Source organism: Anser anser (assembly GCF_964211835.1).
Source record: "Anser anser genome assembly, chromosome: 10".
Classification (NCBI taxonomy): Eukaryota; Metazoa; Chordata; class Aves; order Anseriformes; family Anatidae; genus Anser; species Anser anser.
In genome coordinates, this window is record NC_139730.1 from 11,920,588 (window position 1) to 11,941,310 (window position 20,723).

General features: G+C 43.9%; 1 protein-coding gene across 15 annotated transcripts in view; it reads right to left on the reverse strand.

Moving 5' to 3' along the window:
- Nucleotides 1-20,723, reverse strand: part of MYO9A (myosin IXA) — a 188,244-nt gene that overhangs the window by 76,217 nt on the left and 91,304 nt on the right. For all 15 annotated transcript variants that reach the window (XM_083850482.1, XM_083850479.1, XM_083850489.1 and 12 more), the window contains one exon: nucleotides 3,034-3,150. In XM_083850482.1, the coding sequence (XP_083706608.1) occupies nucleotides 3,034-3,150 (117 nt within the window). The remainder of the gene's footprint in view (nucleotides 1-3,033; nucleotides 3,151-20,723) is intronic.

Below are 20,723 nucleotides of genomic sequence, written 5' to 3' on the forward strand. Positions count from 1 at the left end.
TCTCATGAGGAAGAAATGTCTCCGACCTCGTTAATAAAGGTCAAATTTCGGACAGCTTGTAGGGTATCACGAGAAAAGCCATTATCAGAACAGAAACTAAAAGCTAGAGGGAGAAGACCAAGGAAAACGGAGAACACACCAGCAGCGAGTCATAGAGAAACCCGTACGTAGCAGTGCTGCTGTAAGCATAAAACAGCCTGTTTCAAATGACTATTCACAACTCAGCTCAGAAATAATGCAGTATAATTCCTGCCAGCAAGCAAGATAAGCCAAATCCCACTGTGCTTTCCCAAAATAATTCACTGTACATTTAACTGAATTTGGATATCAAAGGTCTGATTTACATCTTTCAAATACTAGCTTGAAAAACAGTGGAAGAGTGATGACCAATTTTTTTTAAATCTAGCTTCATCTCTTGATCTTCTCCTTACTGCTGATAACAAATAAACACACATACTGGGATATAAAAAATCTCTCCATTCCCATTGTCCCAAGTTCTCCTGGGGCCACGGACTTTGTTAGGACCTAGGTCTTCTTCCCACCTATCAACAAAACAGTCCTCCAGAGATTCAAAAACCACCACCAGTTTGGCCAAGTCTTGGTCTACAGAGGTTGGCTTCGGTGGCTGGCACAATGCTGCTCTGCCCCAGCAAAAAGGCTTTGCAGGGTACAGAGATAAGTTTTTACCGCATGCAGAGCAGGGAGCAATGCAGTATTTCGTGTGCCTGACGAAGACACAGCTATGTGTTTGAAATATTTGTCTCTTTCTCCAACTTCCATCATGCACCAGCAAAATCCTGATCTACCACGACCATGCGAATGACACGTCTGGTCAAGCCTGCTCCTGCAAAGCCTATACGAGCTGGAATCAAGGGCTTTTAAAGGGCAGCTGAGTACGAGCACTGAAATCAGACTTTATGCTCATAGACATCCTTTCATCTTCACTTCTGTCACCAGCCTCAGATACAGTTCTGCTCCCACATACACTCTGAGTTCAGATGGTTTAGAGTCTTATTTTACCTATGCAAAACATGCCTGCCACACAAGACAGACCTCTGCCAAAAAAAACATCATTTGACAACTTTCAAAACCTTCAAAAACCGCAGGATTATTAGAAAGAACGTCTTAAAAGCCAAACTAACACTGGTGACAAGCATGGTTAGGGTTAGGGTTACCCAGCGCACTTGCTGCAGACTGAGTTGCACACAATTCCCTGCAAAATTTGGAGTCAGCAACCTTTTGTGGAAGGGTGCAAGGCTACACTTTTCTTTTAGAAAGCAGGGACTAAATGTGTATTTGTTTGGGGTGCTGGCAGATGCCAGCATTCAAAGCTGTAAACGTTGCAATCCAAGTGCTGGCTTCTTGCCTTCACGGAGAGGAGCTCTTCCCATGGTCTGGAGATGCCCCTGCTCCCAGCCCACCTCCCAGCTACTTGTTCATGTTGACAAGCCCCAGGACCACATGTGAACTGTGAAGTGGTGGGAAAAAAACAGAAAGCACCGTCAGCTTGGTTCCTGCGGGACAGAGGAGTGAGACAGTGTTAAGGAACAGTTGTGCATCTCAGCAGAGCCGTGGGCACCTTTAGCAGCTTGCTAGAAGTGATGTTATACTGAGTTTGAGACCCAAAGTCTAATGGCCTGTAAGCATCTACAGTTCTGCCCTGCTGCAACAGGCTGATTGCAAGCAAATGGTAATGTCCCAGTCTGATTTTGTACGTAAATATTATGGAACACATACTATCTGAAAAAGAAAATCACCAATATTGGATCATTAAACAAAACAATCAGTATCCGAGATGCATCTCCTTGCCAAAGGAATCTACCTTTCGTGTTTCACCAAATACACAACTGTCTTTTTTCCTGATGGCCCAGACAAAACTTTTGATGACTTGAAAAAAATCAGGGAAGAACACAGTGTTTTCTGTAAAACGTTAAACAGGAGAAGAAGCACGTGCAGGCTGAAGATTCACTGGATATCAACAGTTTTAAAAAACTTCTCGTCAGTAGTGTCACCGCCGTATATTAAAAACAAACTTTATAAAAACACATTTATTTGCGGCCTATAATTACTCTCCTCTAATCACCACAAGCATTTCTGTGCAGTTAAATGAAGGATTGGCTACACTGCAAGCCGCTGCGACTTCGCTCAGTCCTCCAGCATGATTCAAACACGTTAGCACTCAGCGAAACAATCCTCTTGGCAGCTTCAGCCTGGATGTATGACCCAGAAAAAAAAAAAAAAAAAAACCACAAAAAACACAGTGCTGGCCTGCGCCCAAAATTTCCAAGCCAAGGGTAGCTGGCGAGCTGCAAGCGCGTGAGTGCGTGTCCACATATATACATGTACATGCTCAGAGAGCTTCTCAAGGGTCAGCCCCTGCTCCGAGCGTGGATGAACGTGGGACAGGTTCGGGAACACTGGAGCAGAGAGGATGTCCTGGGTCACCGTGTCCAGCCCCTGCTATCGCAGGAAACGTCCTGTAATCCCTTCCATAAATTCTTTGGGAAATTGGTTAGGCACCGTGCTGACTTCACTCTTCCCGTCATAGAGCTTTTTCCTAACTTTGCTCTTCTGCAAGTCAGAGAGGTCTCCTACCTTGCTATCTCCCAATGCGGCAGGTTTTTCACTTTTTCGGATTATTCTTATTGAACAACCTCATCAAAACACCTCGCGTTAGCAAGATTTCCAGTTTTTCCCTCAATTACATAGGGTCCTATAGACTTACATGAGGAGGAAGAAGGACTTGGCATTGCTCCTGGAGGGGGTGGGGGACTAGGCTTTTGTGACTAAACCAAACCCTTTTTCCCAGCTGCTTTGAGGATATATTATTCGAGGCGCTTCTCTGTTCCTGGCTCAGCAAACACCACTTAAAATAACTATATACTCGGTCCGAAATATTAACAGCAATGTTCCACGAGGAAAAGTTAACTTTACGTTAAGCAATTTGCCATTAGCAGCTTGTGTAATGTTTTATCCCGTAGTTACCTATTTTAAAACTGAAGTGCATAGCCAAAATAGCTGGCAAGACGTTACCTTGGTGCTTTCCTCCATGTCCTTCGAGTTCAGGAGTGCATGGTTAATCCTGAAAACTATCCAGTCGAAGAGGGCACTGTATAATGATTTAGCCATGGAGTTTCGCACGGTCACAGCCTGAAAGAAAAAAAGAAAAGGGCGATTGGAAATGATTCATGCTCTGCACTGAAACGTGTTTCACTTCTTAAGCAACCACGTACAATGTTCGTATTTCGCCCTCGCCAAAGCTTTTGTCTACTATTCTAGTTTATGTTGCATACACTACTGGTCCTGAAGCCGTCGGGTGTTTGCTGTGATCCCTGCACTGTTCTGCTCAGCCGAACCATGAGATGTGCCCTGGACTTTAGCTTGGCTTACTCTGGTGCATTCAAGTGGATGATGCATGAGATCACGCAATAAATCCCATCACCAATGGAGAAAGGAAATAAAAACAAAACGTGTATTTAACTTCACCAAGATGACCGCAGATTTATTTGGGGAGAAGGGAAGAGGAGGGGGAATACTGCACAGCAACCATCCAGCAGGGTGGAAGCGTGTGTCGGGGCAGGCACCGCCTGGTGCCAGTGGGAGTCTGAAACCCACACAGTAGATCTGTGAATGGTGCTGAATATCCCAAGCTTTCCAGGCACTACAAATCTCCTAGAAAGAGAACTAACGCTTCCCCAGAGGGGCCTCAACATCGCAGTCCTCTCAACCACGACGTGAGAGATTTCTCTCAATTGACAGTGATGAAGAAGACGTGCGAAGGAGGGTCACCAGCCCACGTTTCTCCACACCACGCGTGCTTTGGCACAGGTAAGTTACACACCAAGCCAGAAAGCAGAAATTCATACTTAAGGGCTATCTTTGCTTGTGATTCCTTGGTTTAAATTTTTACATTGAGTTGTATTATGGTGCTTCTGCACATACTAGTCACCCAAAACCTTGCAATACCAGCAGTGACCAAGTCATGGCTTGGTTTTAGCTGCTATGTAAGAAGAAACAAGGAAACAGGGTTCATACACAACTGCTTCAGTAAAACCTTGAACCATAACAAATCAGCAGCTTTGTATACATCGCATTGAAACCCTTCCCACCAGACCTCTAACCAAAATATAAGAGCTGTGTGGCCTCATGACACCGACCTGAAGCAAAAGAGCAAAGCTCACGTAGCATCATTTGTTTTCTCTCAGCTTGCTTCCACCAAAAGCTCCCTCTTTTCCCCTAAATATTTTGGGATGACATCTTTAACCGTGATTGCATGCTCTTCTGCCAATGTTTTGCTCCTACGTGCAATTAATCCAGTCTGTGGTCTCTGTCTAGTAGGTTGCAAGTGGGGTACCAGGAGCCCAAGCATGCCAGCCTGAGGATGTTCACAAATCTGTGCCTCCGTACAACGTTGACCGTCAGCCTGATGTGGCCACAGCCATCTCTTGCTCAGTGGCAATAAACACTGCCAGATAAGCAACGTAGGAGGGCTAATTATGAAACATTACAACAATTAACAAGGAATCATTTGGGGAATCACTTGTCCCAAACCAGCACTGCAATGAACCAAAACCAAGGGCAGGATGGAAATATGTGAGCAGCAGGGCTGAGTGGGCTTGTTGTGCTGCAGACCAGCACGGTGCCTTCAAAGGCCCTGGGCGAGCTGCTGAAACATCGGGGTTATCCAACAAGAGCACTGGAAAACAGCTGGCACCTGGAAATGCACACAGGGCTGTATATTTTCCAATAACAGCTTTCTCTTCCCTTTACTGAAGGAAAGGCTTGGGGGAGTTCAGAATTTTTCTTGTTTATATTATAAGCAATATGGAAGGGGTATTTTTTTTCCCCCAAAAAGCGTGTGGGGAAATATTTCAGTGATTAACGCAGAACTACCTCCATGCTCTCTCTCAGCCTAATTAATCTGGTAATGCTGGAAACTGGTGCCACTGTCACCCGCTGCCACCAAATAAACCTGTCCCTGGGGAAGGACAAAGGCTAAGGCAGAGACGCTTCTCACTGCTGTAATGATCCGTCCAGCATAAACCAGTCCAATTAACTGGTCTGACACAAAGGCATGCAGTTAAAACCAAAAAACATTTCTATATAAAGCCAATGAAGAAGAGCATTGTTTCCTCTGTACAGTCCCATATGGTTTTCTATTACAATAGACTGTTTTTTTCCCCCGTGTTATGACGGAGAACTGCTCTCCTTGCTCTGCTCCGGACCCAGGAGCCCCAGCATGACAAAAAACCCCGATCTCTGATTTTCAACAGTTATTTTTAGACACCGTGGCTGTAGCATACGAGCTGGCAAAAGCAACGTATATAGAGTAAGAGGCGGGGGGATGCGTATGTACACATGGATCTCATTTGCAAACTTGTTGGCTCCTTATAAGCCAATTTCTTCTCTCATTTGTACCAACAAATCCCGATAACTCTCGGCAGCCGTGCTGCCACCCCAGGCTTGCCGCAGCGCCTGGCCCCGCGCACGCAGCATCGAACTATGCAACACCTGCAGAGACGTGCACCTATTGCAGCTGACTCTGGTTTTTAGCACTTCTTCCCACTTCAGTAACATATAAACTGCATGAGGGAATATTGTTTCTTTCCAAATTAAGGAGCTGCTACAATTTCAAGAACATGATATCAAGCTTTCCCCTAAATTGCTGGAATGGATCGCTTTGGAAACAAGTCTTCCACCTCCTTTTTTTTTCCTTTTCTTTTTCATCTGTGGCATTCATCTTGCATTGCCACATGCCACCGTGCAGACAGTTTAAAATAATGTCATCCCATAAAGTCCTTTAAATACAGAAAGGCTAAAAGAAAACCCACACGGCGACTTGTCCCCTTCAGCACGTCTGGCTCTTATTTTCTCTGCTCAGTGGGGTAGCACTGCTGAGGAGAGGCAGCGTAAAGGATGCTCTGCCTGCCCAAACCTCCCAATTGTTCACAGCACAACCTGGTGTGCAATATTCAGGACTTGCGCATAATTACTCAAGAAAAGATTGAGCCACACACTCACATCCACTCTGATACAGCAGAACATTTAAAATACATGCTTACACATCCTTTCTATCTGAGGCTTTAAAGACTTTAACTTTTCCTGGGTGACTTAGTGATGGAATTTGTTTCTTTCCAAACTGCCAGCACTTGGATGTAATCAATGCCACCAAGCTCACAACATGGAAATGCTGTGTGCATCATACGCAGCTGAAACAGTTTGTACCTGGATTTATTATAGAAGTAAGAGAATGAACACGCATGGCCTGCTGAAGGCAGCACACAGCTTTTAACTCATACGTATGTTAACTGGGGATGCCCTTTGAAATACATGCCACATAGTATGTATGGCTTGTCTCCACCTAGCCTCCCTTCCTTTGCTTTCACTGATTTATAACCTGACTCCTCTAAGATCACCACCTTAGAAGTCCTTCTGATTTAACTCAGATTTTTAAACTGAAAAAAGGCAAAAAACTTGCTTGCAGCAAACTCTCAACTACATAAAAACAAATAGAAGCTCTACAGGCTGCTCCACCAGTTTCTTTGGTCTTTGCAATTGTGAAAATAAATAGTCCCATGAAGTTCTTCCAGGGAATGGTTCATCTCAAAATTCCTGCTTGGTATTTTGAAGCAGCATTTGTCATCTCCAGCTTCTTGTCTCTTGCATGTCTCGTTACGTGACCATTTAGGCAGATCTCTAACACTGCGACACTCATAAAATTCACTCACAAAGCAAAATAAAAATAGCTCATGCAATGCCAAAACAATCTCTCTGGGATCAAAGCAAGCACAACATCTTGCACACACACAGAAATATTGCTTACTGATTCAAAAACAAAATAGATCAAACGCACTTGAACATGGTGATGCAGGAAATAAACTGAAGACAAGGTTTTAATCAATAGGTTTCCTGCAGATAGGACTGGCAAGGAAGAATATTTGATTACAGGCATTGCTGCTTAGACGCTAGAGGTGCCACTTGCTAGGGCTGGCTGACATTCCCTCCTAAGATGCTTGGTTTTGTTCGTAAGATTGCACTGCCAAAGCAAATGGCCCATGAGTTTTCATGATGGGCATTAGATTCAGGCTAATTTAAAAGCAGATCTACTTTTGGAAACGTCTTCTGCCACAATGAACAAGGGGCGACAGACTGAAGAATTACAATCTCTTTGAAGCGTTTTGGAGCACGGACTTCAAGTCTCGGTAGCGGCAGCCTGTGTTTTAGAGATGGCAGAAGATATAATCTCAGAAAACCAAATTTGCTCAAATTAAAAGCCTCTGTGAAACACACTGGTAGACATTCAGGTTGTTAATTCCTAAGATTACAAAGTCTCTTGACATACGAGCTCATCTTCTGTCTGCTGGTGCTCACCAGACGCCGTATCTGCCACCCCCAGCACCATCGCCCTGGCACTGGCCTCTCAAATTCCTGCTGCCCTGCTCAGAAGCAATGACTCAAACAGCAGAAACCAGAAAAAGGCTGTACGTGGTGACGTACAGGGTGGTATTTTAGCACACCCTCTTTCTGCACAGCTTCTGTGAGGCACTGTCGAAGCCTGTACAGCGGGCGGGACGGGCAGAGCTGGTACAAGAAGAACTCAGGTTGTTAATAAATGCCAGAATAGTTTCTTTCACCTTGTTACGTATTCAGAAACCGCAGCAGCTTACACATAGACAACCTAGTTGAAAGCATCCTTTTTGTTTCCTAAACCCCTGGTTAAACCAGCAGCTTTTTACTCATTCTGACACAATCTTTGCTTTAAAAAAATAATAATTGAAGGGAAATAATTTAATGCAAGAAACTGCAGTTTAGCCAGGTTAATTTTATGGCTTCAAATACTGAAAAGAAAAAATGCCACAAATTTAGTGCTTCATGAGCAAATGTGTCCCTTCACTTTCATGCTTGTGCACTGGAGGTACCAAATCTAAAAATCTGAGTAAAAAAATTATTCTTACTTCTTATTCCTCTTTAAACCTCAGGTCTTTCCCCAGCGTGCCTCCCTGAACATACTCAGAGCTCCAATACTGCCAGAAATTGTGAAACTCCTGCTTGGGGCTAGTATTTGTGCAAAGTCCACGCTGTCACCGCAGTGTCACAAGCTGCCTGTTTTGTAGGCTCTGGACTTGATCCTGGAGCCAAAACCAGGGCAGTCCTGCAGCTCAGCTCTGTGACCCCAACGCATCATTAAGGCAGGCTATGGGGGTAGCACCTGCACTTAAGCTGCATCTACCTGTCAGCATGCAATCTGATGGGAAATCTATCCCAAAACACACCGAAATGAAATGCAGGCTGCCAGCAAGGTAGCCCGTCACATCTCAGCTGAGCTCATTCCGCTTGTTACTCATTTATAGGGCTGGATGCATTTGGTGCCCAGTGAATCCTTACCAAACACAGCTCTTGACTTCATACTCCCGACAGAACCCATTTGAGAAGAGGAGGTGGTGTCAGACCTCCACGTCGTGCCCTGCTTTGGGATTTTCAGCTCCCCGCAGGCACGGGTGACTTTGAGACGCCCTTGTGCCGTCACACAGAGCCCTCAGTCGCAGTGATGCCAACGCTGGCTCCTCGCCCTTTACCAGCCTAATGTGTCAGCAAGCGTGATTTCAGTTCGAACAGCAAAACCATAAATCTTTAGAAAGTTTTCAGCCTAAAGGAATAAAAGCCAGGAGAATGGAGGGTGGGGGAAAACAAATCCTGAAGGGCTTTTAAAGGCAAAGAGCGCCAGTTCGTCATGCAGAACTGCAGCAACATCCCAGGGGCTGCACGGGGACCAGAAGACAAACAGAACCTGCTGCAGAAAAAGTGAGTAAGACCCTGCTGGAAGCGATACGGTTTTAATCAGGTGCTCCTGTGGCCAAGACGAGCATTTTCTGGAGTGCAGACCCCATGATCTCCAGTGATATCTAGAGTGAGACAAATTCAAAATCCTCTCCCCACCTACTCTGTCCAAACCAAACAAACCAAAGCCCGTATCTGTAACAGCAACCGGCCTCCGACATCCAACTTTAAACATTTTGACCAAAACAAAAACACAGCATAAAGGCCTCTTGCAACCAGTATAAACACTTCCACTAACATTCTGTTTAAAAAATGCCTGCACAAAATAAATAACCATTTCTGCACGGTGCATCACTAGACACAGAGCCTCCAAAAATTAAAGGCAGCAGAAGCAAAATGAGGTTCATCGCTTTTGCTATCGCTTGGGAAGCGCGTTGCATCAATGCACTGAAAAGGCTGGGTGATGGACACTTGGGTACAGGCAGAGGCAGATCTTATCACTAGTTTGAAATCTAATTTCCACTGAGTGGCTCCCTTTAAGCCAGGCACATTGGACAGCAGAAATCTGTTATTGCAGCTTTTGGGTCACTATTGGAAGAAAGGTGGCACTTTTTTTTTTTGACCCTGCTTACTAAGTACAGGCTCGGATTATCAGAAGTGAAATTAAAAAGCAGAACAGGAAAGCAAATGTAAGCACCAAACTGAATTGAAGCCCTGGGTTAGATTAAAACCCTATAGAGTTTAATAGTGGGCAACCCTTATCCTGCTTCTTCAGCATTAAACAAAACTATGAAACATCCACAAAGATGTGCTGAACAATGCTGTTGGTCAACACAATGTTAATAATTCAGCAATTTTGGGTCAACTTGATGTTATTACATCCTCTCCCCATTTTTCACCAGGGGACAAAGCAGACCCAGGAGCGAGGTCAATGCATCCACTCCAGAATTGCTAAAAGCTACGAGTACTTGAAAACAGGATGTTTAAATGCCATTTCTCAGGCACAAATTCACAGGGTCTAAAAGAGCAAACATGTTAGAAATGTGCTTTGTGTATCAAGGTCCCTCTTTGTCCATTTTTCTGTGGTTCCTTATGTGTGTGTGTGTGTGCGCATCTCATGATAGACACTGTCGGTGTTATTTGCTCACGCAGGATAAAAGCCCGTAGCCAGCCCTTGTATTCTACAAATGCAAAATTCCCACTCATCCCCCAAAAATCTGACTTCACGAGCAACTCTTACTGCAAACTTCCCCATAAGAACTTGCACTGATCTCCCCAAATCAATTTGTTAGAACATAAATGCTCTCAATACAGCCACAGAAACTACCTATGAACTTTCGTCTCTCACTAAAGCCAGAAATCCGCCGTAGCACATACGGAGCTACAAACACACGTGTTCATGTGTTTCCTGCCCTCCAGGAAGAAAACAAGCAGCACCCGCTCTCCTTTCAGGCTGGGATTATCAAATACTTACAAAACCAATCACAGCAGTTCCAAGATGACAAGTAACATTTCTTTGCGATGAGTGCGAAGTTTGCGAGAGTTTATGTAAAACGCTGTAAAGGCGCACGTTAATTTCTTTAAGTAAAGCCACTCACCATAAAACACTTAAGGTTTGCTGCTTGTGTACAACAGAAATGGAGATTCCTGTTCTCTACAGGAAATAAGATATGAATGCAGGAAGAGAGGAAATATCCCGCTCTTCCTTAGGGCCTTTGATAGACTTCCTATCATTTCTACACAAGAATGAACGGTGCTTCCAATGAAATATTCAGGAAAAAAAAAATCAGGATTCTTCCTCTTCAGGAAATCCCTCAAAAATCCAATCTGTATACATATTTATAGTGGCTCTATGGGGGCTTTGTTTGTTTGTTTTTCTTTTAATATGTGGAATACATTTTCTGTGTGTTATCCAATGAATCAATTCTCATTTCTGCTCGCAGGGATTTGGCAGTAAAACCCAGGAACCTGCTGATAGCCTACAAAAAAATTTAGAGAGCTATTATCTGCAGATCATACACAGGATTTGATTTTTGTTATAATTTGATGTCTGTTTTAAAATCCTTATCAGCCGTTCCCCTTTTTTCCCCATTTATTCTCCAAGGTGAAATTCAGCTTCATAATTACATTTGTACTAATTCTAATATAAATATCTTATTCCAAGATGACTCAGAGGAAAAACCACATTTTAATACACACTGAATTTTGCCCTTGGTATTCAACTAATGTTTTCTGCTGTTGCCTCCTTCAGTCACTGCTATGGGTTTGAGCAATATCTATAATTTTCAAGTAGGGGGAAAAAACAGGAAAAGAAATATATTTGTTATCTTATTGCACTCAAAGTATCCACAGAATTATGCTGCATGTGTAAGTAAATGCTGGAATAAATCAGCTCCTGTTCTTAAAAACATTTTACTTTAATATTGGCAATGCTTAGCCGGTGTGATTGGCAATGGTTAACCAGCGAGATCAGAAACAGCAGAAACAAGAGCACTGCCAGCTCCTGTAACACACCTACTTTTCATCTCATAGAGGGGCTGAATCAACAGGAGCAGGTCTTGGGCATTCAGCACACTCAGGCACCTAGGCAATGACATTCTCTGCAGCTAGCATGAATTACGTGAGCACATAAAGCAGTCACAAAATACAGTTTTACTTAAAACTATCTCAGAGGTGCTCAATTATCAGGTTACTAATAAGACCGAGCGTGCATGCACGTGGAGTGCTCGTGTTGGGGGAGTACCGCAATAATGTTAAAATTAAATGTTCATCTCTGCTGCTGTTACTGCTCAGTGAGGGCTGGGGAAGAAAAACATTTGTAAGGTGGATTTGGCTTTTTTGGCACTTGAATGGACAGGAGAACAGCTGAGGCACTGGTTGTTAGGTCTGTCACCCCCGCTCTGAAGTGGAGCGGCAGATAAGAAAGGGAGAGACTGTGAGGCTGAGCTAGGGAAGGAGCAGAAGACAAGCAGGCTGGTGATGAAGTGTGGTAGCACTGCATACAAAGCCTGGCTGTGCATCAGATCCTCTCTGTGGCTCACCGAAGCTGGGACAGCATGTCACTGGTCTGCCAGGTCTGCAAGACAGATGCATAAGCTATAAGCTGCTGGTATTAGGCAAGGTCTTTTTGTCCAAGTGCAGGTTTCGGTGACTAACTCTTATCTAATGTCGGGTTCAGTGGGTCCCAAGTCACACGTGTGCACGGAGAACGAAGGCTTCCTGCTGCTCTGCTCACTTTCTGTGCATTACCCAAAGTGTCGTGCGTCTGGTTTGCATTCACAGCCGCGTCCTGGGGCAAGAGATAGATTAAGCAGCTTTTGTGGTTCCCCTTTGGGTCACAGGACATAGGCTGAGACAGGCGGCCTTAGCTTTTTTTTTTTTTTTTTAAACAGGGGCTTAACACCCAGAGGAAAGTACTCTTGCAGGATATCAGACTTGAGCTTAATCCCTATCTTGGCATCAAGGAGTATTATATCATACTCAGGCTAAGCAAGTATGATGTAATTTTCCATGCTCATATTTTATCTTAGCATCATATTAAAATCCTGTCGTTCTCTGGCTTGCTTTTCCTAAGAGACCTCGGATTGTTAATGCATCATGCTGACTTGAGGCTGGAAAAGGCTTTTTATGATTTTTGTTTGCATTGATTAAGGACGAGGAAAATCTTTAGAAGGGTCACAGGAAGAAGAGAGGGAGCAGCAGATGTAAGAGGAGTTTAATCACCAAAAAGGAAAAGTTAGTTTTGAAATGCTATGAGCTTTTCTATAAAGGTTCATTTTTAGGTTTTATTTCTATGAATGTAGCAGCAAACAATATACCCCCAAAAAAAACCTCAGCCCGGCACTGCCCCAAGTGCTGGTGTCTGAGCTCCCAGCTGGCTGCCATGTACCTGCAGAAACCTCCTCCTGTCACCCTGAAGCCAGGGGACAGCAGGGGGTGGCCTGCCAGGGGATCAGTAAACCCAGAAGGTATAAGTGTCCCTCATGCTTTCCAGAGCTTGCTTATCATTTGGTGGACTTTACAATGAGAAAAAAATAGACTGAAATGTCATTGCAACACTGAATCGTTCTCCAGTGCAACACTGAAAGAAGCATTTTAGGTATTAGAGATATTTTTAAGTCACTTATAAGAGGCAAAGCTTTTCATTGTACTAGCTTCCAACTTACTTATCAAATGCTTATTAACTTTAACTCGTCTTGTGCTCTCCCTTCACTAGCCCTCATTTCCCAGCGCCTTCCCCGATCTCTTCCATCGGATGGCCTGTCTCCCATCCGCCTGCCTGTATTGCTCAGAGGTGTTCAAACCATGCAGACACTTCCCAGAAAATCCAAACCACAACCAAAGAAGTAAAATCAGTGGTTCTGCCCAGTGAGACAGTCTTCCTGTCTCAATAAACCATTAGGTTAACAAGACAGTCCTTCAGAGCTTACCTGTTAGTCTAGCAAACAGGAAAACCCAACCTTTATTATTATTAACTAAAATTTTTTTTTTAAATGTCATTCCACTCTTTTCATCATGTGTTAATTTGCTCATCCTTGCTCCACTCTCTATCTCACTTATGTTCCCACTGAAATCGCCGTTCCTGTACTAACACGACTCCCAAGGAATAACCTTCCCCTCCTTACTCATCCCTCCTGTCATCATACGTACATAAATAGGGAAAACGAAGTGGAAAATCTGAAACAAGAACAACAACATCTCCTGTGGGTGTCAATTGTATCTCAGCTGATGGTAGGCAGGACTGAAGAGGACAGATGGGAGACCCGTCATTCCTATCACGAACTGCAGCCTGCCTGCTATTTATTTTTAGAGCTGTTTTGCAAGCTCCCGTCTTTAATATTGTTGTATTGGAGATGAATATTTGTAACATGCTCTGGTCATGCTTTTCAGAAAAATCACCCAGGTTACAGTCAGAACCAAACTAAATCAACAAAGATCTTTTCAGTGATTTTCTCAGTCTCCACGATGGAGCCATGTGGTTGCAAATGTCATCTTCCTAAAAAGATTTTAGTCAGTCTCCAGCCTTTGTACAATGTGGTTAGAAAATGTGATCTGTAACAAATTAAAAGAGAAAAGGAACAAAAATACCCTCTCTTCCTGAAATAAAACTCCTCCAGAAAACAAGTCCATGGTTCTCACTTCTCCCCATGGAGGCAAGGATGCAAGGAGAGATGTCCTACTGAAAGGGCGATCGTGAGCTCAGCATAAAGAGCTGCCGAAGAACAAAGTCACCGGGCAGCCAAATTTGAAGGCAAAGGAAAAGAGAAGTGCTTTTCTCCACCTGTGTTCACCCAGAGTCTGTTGTATCAACAACTGAGATCCCACTCAGACTTCCAGGTCTTCCTTTGTCCGTGTTTTCACAGTGGAACTGGTACATAAATAAATTAATAGGTTACTCAGTGACACAACACAAGGCATGTGACCTAACCCGAGGAGGAAACCATAGGCTACACTTAAGGAAATTTGTTCCCAAGCTCACGGGCACCATGTACCAGCATTCCAACTGTGAAGCACAACACATGGCCAAAAATAGCACTTCAGCTATAACAGCCAAATCCTGCTTTCTGTTGGCCCTCCCCAAGCAAAAGATGCGATCGTAAAAAAACTTGTTTTGCCAGTCTATCATTGTCCTCACCACAGGTGTTTTTTTTTGGTTTTTTTTGTTTGTTTGTTTTGGTTTGGTTTTTTTTGGCAAGCCTCCTCAATGTGAAGTGCGTCCTCGTCACACCTCAACTGCTCCAGCTACGGAGGCACGGTCTGTGCCACACACTCCATCCAGCCACTGAGCTTCTACCCCTCGTGCTACATCACGTGCTGATGAACGGCCTTGTCAGATGGCTGAGAAATCAACCTGAATTTACCCATATTGAGATTATATAGAAAATCCCATATTCCTACCAACAATACCAAAATTTCATGCTGCGTGGGAAAAGCTGACTTGCTAATTCAGGAATGGGTGGTTTCCATTCTTACAAAGCTTTGAGTTTAGTGTAAACTTAAATCAAGAAACTACTGAGGACACGTACTAAGGGGACTCTATGAAATTAAAGCACCTTTTCAGTAATCAAATATAATTAAAAGAACCTTTAAAAGAGTCTAGAATGGATTTGATGACAGAAAGGGCATCTGGAGTGGGAAGGCTGACGATGGGCAGAGCACTCCATGGAAAGTCACCATTTCTCTTCCTAAAGTCCTTATTTTTGGAGTCCGCTCAGAATTCCAGAAAGCTGAGTCTTCTATTTTCCAAACACCAGTGCCAACTTGATAGCACAAACACTGCTGATACACAAGAATTTACAGGGCTGCATGGGCACAGAGGAGAGGAGTGAACTGAACAGCTCTGGCACGGCAGTGTTCAGATAGATGCTGTCACCGTGAAGCTCTGCAGCTTTGGGAAATTCTCATAGACACGAGCTCCATTCAGCCAAATCTCTGCAACATCTGCCATGCACAGCTTCATGGAAACATGAGGGCACATAATCACATTATACTGTAAAAAAAATCATCAAAGCAGGTTAAAAAAGACCCGTCATTGATGGACTTGGTCTTCCTAACAAAGGAAGGATGCTGCATCTCACAACGAAATATGTGCAGCCCACCCATCCTAGAAAACCAGGAGTCTTGGCTAGTCCATGCTCTGCCACCGAGCACGTCTGTTCCTGGCATTTTGAAGAGAAAATGAAAAACCTAATCCCATAAAGAAGTTTCTTTTGAAGTTCTGCATCGACAGTGCCTTCATATCCTGAAGCAGAGACGCTTGCAGGTCTCTTATAAGCTTTGTGGGGTTCCAGGCTTATTCTATTAATATTTTTCTGTAATTCTGAATATACTCATCAGCGTACCAACTCTTCAAAGGAATCCTGCTAAGCTCCAAACGTTAATGACCTGTGGTGACAATGAGTCTCATAAGCTAATGGTGCCTGGTATAAGTAGGTGCTTCCAGCAGTTTTGCTCCTTTCTACTTTATTAAGTGTCCTTATACTTCAGGACTGAGAATATTCATCCCATTTTTTGCATGCTATTATTTTGTCTCCTTCCCACTTTTTCCCCTCTGTTATTTTCAGTCTGTTAAGTATTCATAGTTAGTTGCAACTATGATATTTTCCTTTGTGCTTTTTTTTTTAACATCTTAGATAATGTCATGCCATTTGAAAACTTGGCCGTGAAACTCCATTCCTTTTCTCTCTACAATGGTCTGAAAAAGGCATCAGACAGTACCACCACTAGCACATGAGCTAATGAAACATCACTCAGCTCTTTGCTGTAATGGAATACTTTTTTCCTCTCATTAAGGTCTGCTCCACAAGGCTTCGCTATCTCGCATTTCTACCAATTAACTGTTACCTCGCTGAAAATAAAGTGTTCCCTGCAAGCTCAACCCACAAACACAGCACAGTTTATCATCTGAAATAACCATCTTGGGAGTATCTCCATGAACACACCAAAATTCATCCCAAGTAAAGACAGCTGGGGTGAAGTCACACATCATGACATGAAGAAGAGATCCGATGGCTTAGTGTTACCAGCAGGGAGGGATGTGCCAGCCCCATCAGCCACCCCTGGTCCTGGCTCCTTTCTCCTTTTCTGAACCCAGCACAAGGCTGGTGCTTGCTGGCCTTTTTTTGAACCAACTGAACTTAGCCGAAGGACACAAACCCAGTGGTGCCTCTGCTCTCAGACTCTCTCCAGGCTGGCTAATTGAGTCAGCACAGCCCCAGGGATGACAAAGAGAATAGCAAGCAGCAAGAGGCAAGTAACCTCAGCCCCTCTTCACATCATCCTCAGAGGGACTGCTGAACTGCCACCTCCTGCTTTTTCATCCCACTGAGTACACAGGTTCAATGCTCATCGCTCTCTGGTCTTTTCTGTACCTAGTAGATTTTCACGAGCCTGTTAGCAACTCTGACCTGAATTGCATAAGCGCTTTTCCAAGTAATCATCAGATGATTTCACACGGACCTACAGCTGCACGTAATTATGCAGAATAAAAAGCATTTTGCAGATTGAGAATACATTCAATTGCAATTTGGGCATTCAGCATCCATCACAGAACGGTTACAGTGTGCTTCCATGGCCATGCACATGGCCTGCATCTAAGAGCCATGTGCTGAGTTACTGGCATGTAGCCATTTAAGCAAAGATAATGACAGCACGTTATATCCTGTATGAGCTTGGAAATAAACATTTCCAAAAAAATATTATCGCTACATGGAGTTTTAGATCTAGGGACACTCACAGCCACGCAAAGGGACTAAAAGAACTGTTTGCATCCCAGGTCTTGCTGTCACCATAAAGACAAACGCCACAGTGGCAGGAAACTGCCTGCCTTCCTTCTGTTGTGCTCCACCACCTCTGCTTGCAGGGATAGCCTAGGACACACCACCCAGTCCCTTTCAGGTCCTCTGGCTTCTAAGATGGCTATTTTCCATTTACAACGATGAATACACATTCAGTTAACCAGAAGACATGTAGTGACACTCATCACATCAAACAAGCAGTTCCTAACAGCTTTCCAGACTTGAAGGAATTGAAGATTCGGGTTACTTGTTGCCCAAGAAGTTGTCTCACATCTTTCATTTCCCTTCTCTTTGGTGTTTTCACATCAGACTTCTTCAGAAAGTGTAAATTGATTAATTAACTAACCCTTCAGGGATAAAACCTCCTTGGTCACAAATAGCTGACAACTATACAGGTCTGTTAAAACAAAGTCTTTTTGCAAAGTCATTGGCTTAAGTAATGCCAATGAACTAAATGAATTGAAGGCATCATGGAAAAATCTGTTTTCTGGTAAGATGTAAAAGAGGATTCATTAACAGACGTATTTACTTTGATAACAAGTTTCTTTCGTCATCTGATGAAGAACATGGAAAAAAAAACACTGAGGCTCTGGTGAAAAACAGAGAAGCAGGTGACAGATGCCAGCACGATAAGCAGAACAAACGGGATGGAAACGAGGTGGGGACGGGTGATGAGCTCCGATACGGGGCTTGACTCCGGCGCCACGGACAGGGGGAACAAGCTGAAGAATGCGGTGGTCGATCGGAGAGAGAAACAACAGTCAAGATGGATTTCAGAGAGGTAAAAGACTAGATTAGACAAGGCACAAAACAATTGTCTCGGAGCCCTGCAGTAAGCTGAGGTGGAAAAAAGCAACTGAATTCTTTGAATTATTTAGATAGAAGCAGGAAGACAGATGTGGCCCAGAAGGGCAGTTCTTTGCACAGATTAAGCTTAAGAAGATGCTCAGATTACACACATAAGGAAGAGCGAATTTTTTTTTTTTTGCTAGCAGCCCCCAGGTTGTACAACAAAGCTTTGATTAAAGTGCTTTGCTGCTGGACCCGCTGCATGTTCCCTACCAGACTATAAGTCAAGCCGCTTAGCATTCAGTACGTCTGTTGTTTTTTCTTTTGGACACCTGAAATGTGGCTTATGAAACTTTTCGACCTGTCGGGGAGGCTGCAAAAACACATGTAATGATAGATGAAGAAACAAAGTCTGGAGTTGAGGGGCACAGCAACTCTCAGAAGACATTACTGTTCTGCTACCATTAAAGTCCCATTTTTCTCCATTTCATTTACGTGCCTGTTGCAGTTCACCTTGTTAGGAAGGAGAACCATGTGGGCATTTCTGCAGCCACAGGGAAGGCAAACCTGAAGCAAAACACCACCCGAGAAATCACCGACTGCTCTTTTGCTCCCGTAGTCAGATCTTCTCTTTTCAAAGGGTCCTCACTGTCGCATTTTGTTTGCTCTCTCAAGAGGAATTGGCCAGCTCACTGTTATCAAACACAGCCCTCGCCCCGCACAGACACACCGTGGTTTCTCTGGAAATCCATTAACTGCTGCTGGCTACGTTAATACACAGGCTCGCTCCTGATAAAGACGTTAGCAGCTGTTTTGGGCAATGAACCTAGACCTCCGAACAAAACTACAGCATTTTATGTCTGTGCAGCCTTTTCTAAGTTTATCTGCAGCACAGAGCTTCTGAACCTTAGCGCTAGACCAAATTATGCAGTCATTTCAAACACTGCATTAAAATACCATCAAGCTGCTATAAAAGGAAAAATGAATGGTTCCAGGAGGCAGCTCCACAGCAGACAGCCCACTGTGGGTCTGAAGATAAGAGGCAGCTGCCAGAGGTAAATATAAGCATTATTTATGGATGTGGTGTCCTTGCTCATCTGAATTTCGACAGCCATTGGAGATGCAGACTGGATGTGTACAGGAAACTCGCTCCCCACAGGGCTCAGCTACACAGGGGGTCCAATCAAGCCCACGTTTGCCATCAGTTCCAAAAAAAGGATTGCAACTACAAAGCAGGGTTGATTTTTACCTTGTAATAGCCTGAGGACAGGCAGCTTGAACTGGGAACTCTGTTCACAACAGTCTTTCCACTCCTGGTTGCATCCCTGCTCAATAGGTGCTGCTGTCACACATCTTGCATCTACCTGTGTGACACAAGTAAGATGAAATCTGTACACTTTGGGAAGAACTTGCTCAGCTGAAAACAGCACCAGCAGCTGCTGGGGCATGGGAGGGCAGCGCTTTTGCTTTTTGCTGGAGTCTCACCTTCCTATTGGAGTTGAATAATTATATGTTAATCTGATTGAGATCCTCCAAGGCCACCCATCTTATGAAAAGAAACCCAGAGTCGACAAAGCCAGCATTTCTGCCTAACTGAAAAATGGCATGCAACTCTTAAGAATAAAGCCAACAAGAAATGTTGTAATAAAGAAGTACAATACGAATAAACACAGAGACAGTTGCAGCTGTCATCTTCAATGCCATGGGCTTCAGGCCACTGGGATCTCCCGTTATAAATTGTCGTCACAAACACTGCTCGAGGACATTTTGCAATACCTTTTACTGAAGCATCAAAAGATGTCAGAATAAAATATCTAGTTTTACTTAAATTACTGCAGAGACGAACAGAACAGGCTTACAAAAAGAGTCTGATATAAATTTAGAACTGTTATGAAGGAGAATATTTCAAACGAGGAGCTGCCAAGTGCTCGAACCACAGTTTCAAAAAAAGCCCCAAACCACACAACAGTGTTTCTAATCAGCGTACAATAACAACGCAGCGAGCAAGCATGCGGATGGGGAGGAATGCGGCATCGCTGCAAATCCAACAAAGGCATCCTCTTTGTGGGGCTGCAGCTCGGGACAATCAAAGAGAAAAGACTTAACTTTGTATAATAAAGCCCAATCTCAACTCTGATGCTTCCAAGCCTCTGAAAGAAAGGATTACTCCAGGCTGGCTGCATCTCCTCTGCCCATTCAAGACTATTAAGGTGGGGTGGCAATTGTCACGGTGGGACCCTGAGGTTACAGACCTCACAGCAGCCGGGCTGCGATCAGACAGAGAGCATTTGCCATTTCACATATGGTATTTCCCATGTCAACTTGTCAGCCACATATATTCCAATGCTGTTTGATGGAAGAGATCAGCAAACATCAGCCCCCGGGCAGTGCTCACAGAGAAACGGTTCCTGAACCCGGGCTGGAAGCACGCTTTCTATGTATGAAAAATACTTATTTGAAATTAGAGCTCCTTACTTATAACTCCTCTCCAATAACCAAAGCCCAAGAAGCACAAGACAACCAAGGTCTGTAGGTGCCTGGTCTGCAGCAGGGGACACACCACCTTTCTCACTGTGCCAAGGAATCTCATCAGTGGTACTGGAGGTAGATGCCCAGTGCTACCCCCAGAGCCCCAAAAGTTGCTATTTCCACTCACAGTTTACACAACGGGTTTCAGGACCATAAACCTCACTTCTTAGAGTCCCTTCTTTCAGCGTAACGTTCGCTGAGTTTTTGCACTTCTTTTAGTGACTGCTGCTCTGTCCAGACATTTGGGTGCAGGCTGCGCATATAAAATTCTTCAAAGCCTTACAAGGCACTTAGTAGATCCAAGCTGCTCTTCTTGATGGTGTGAAAGAG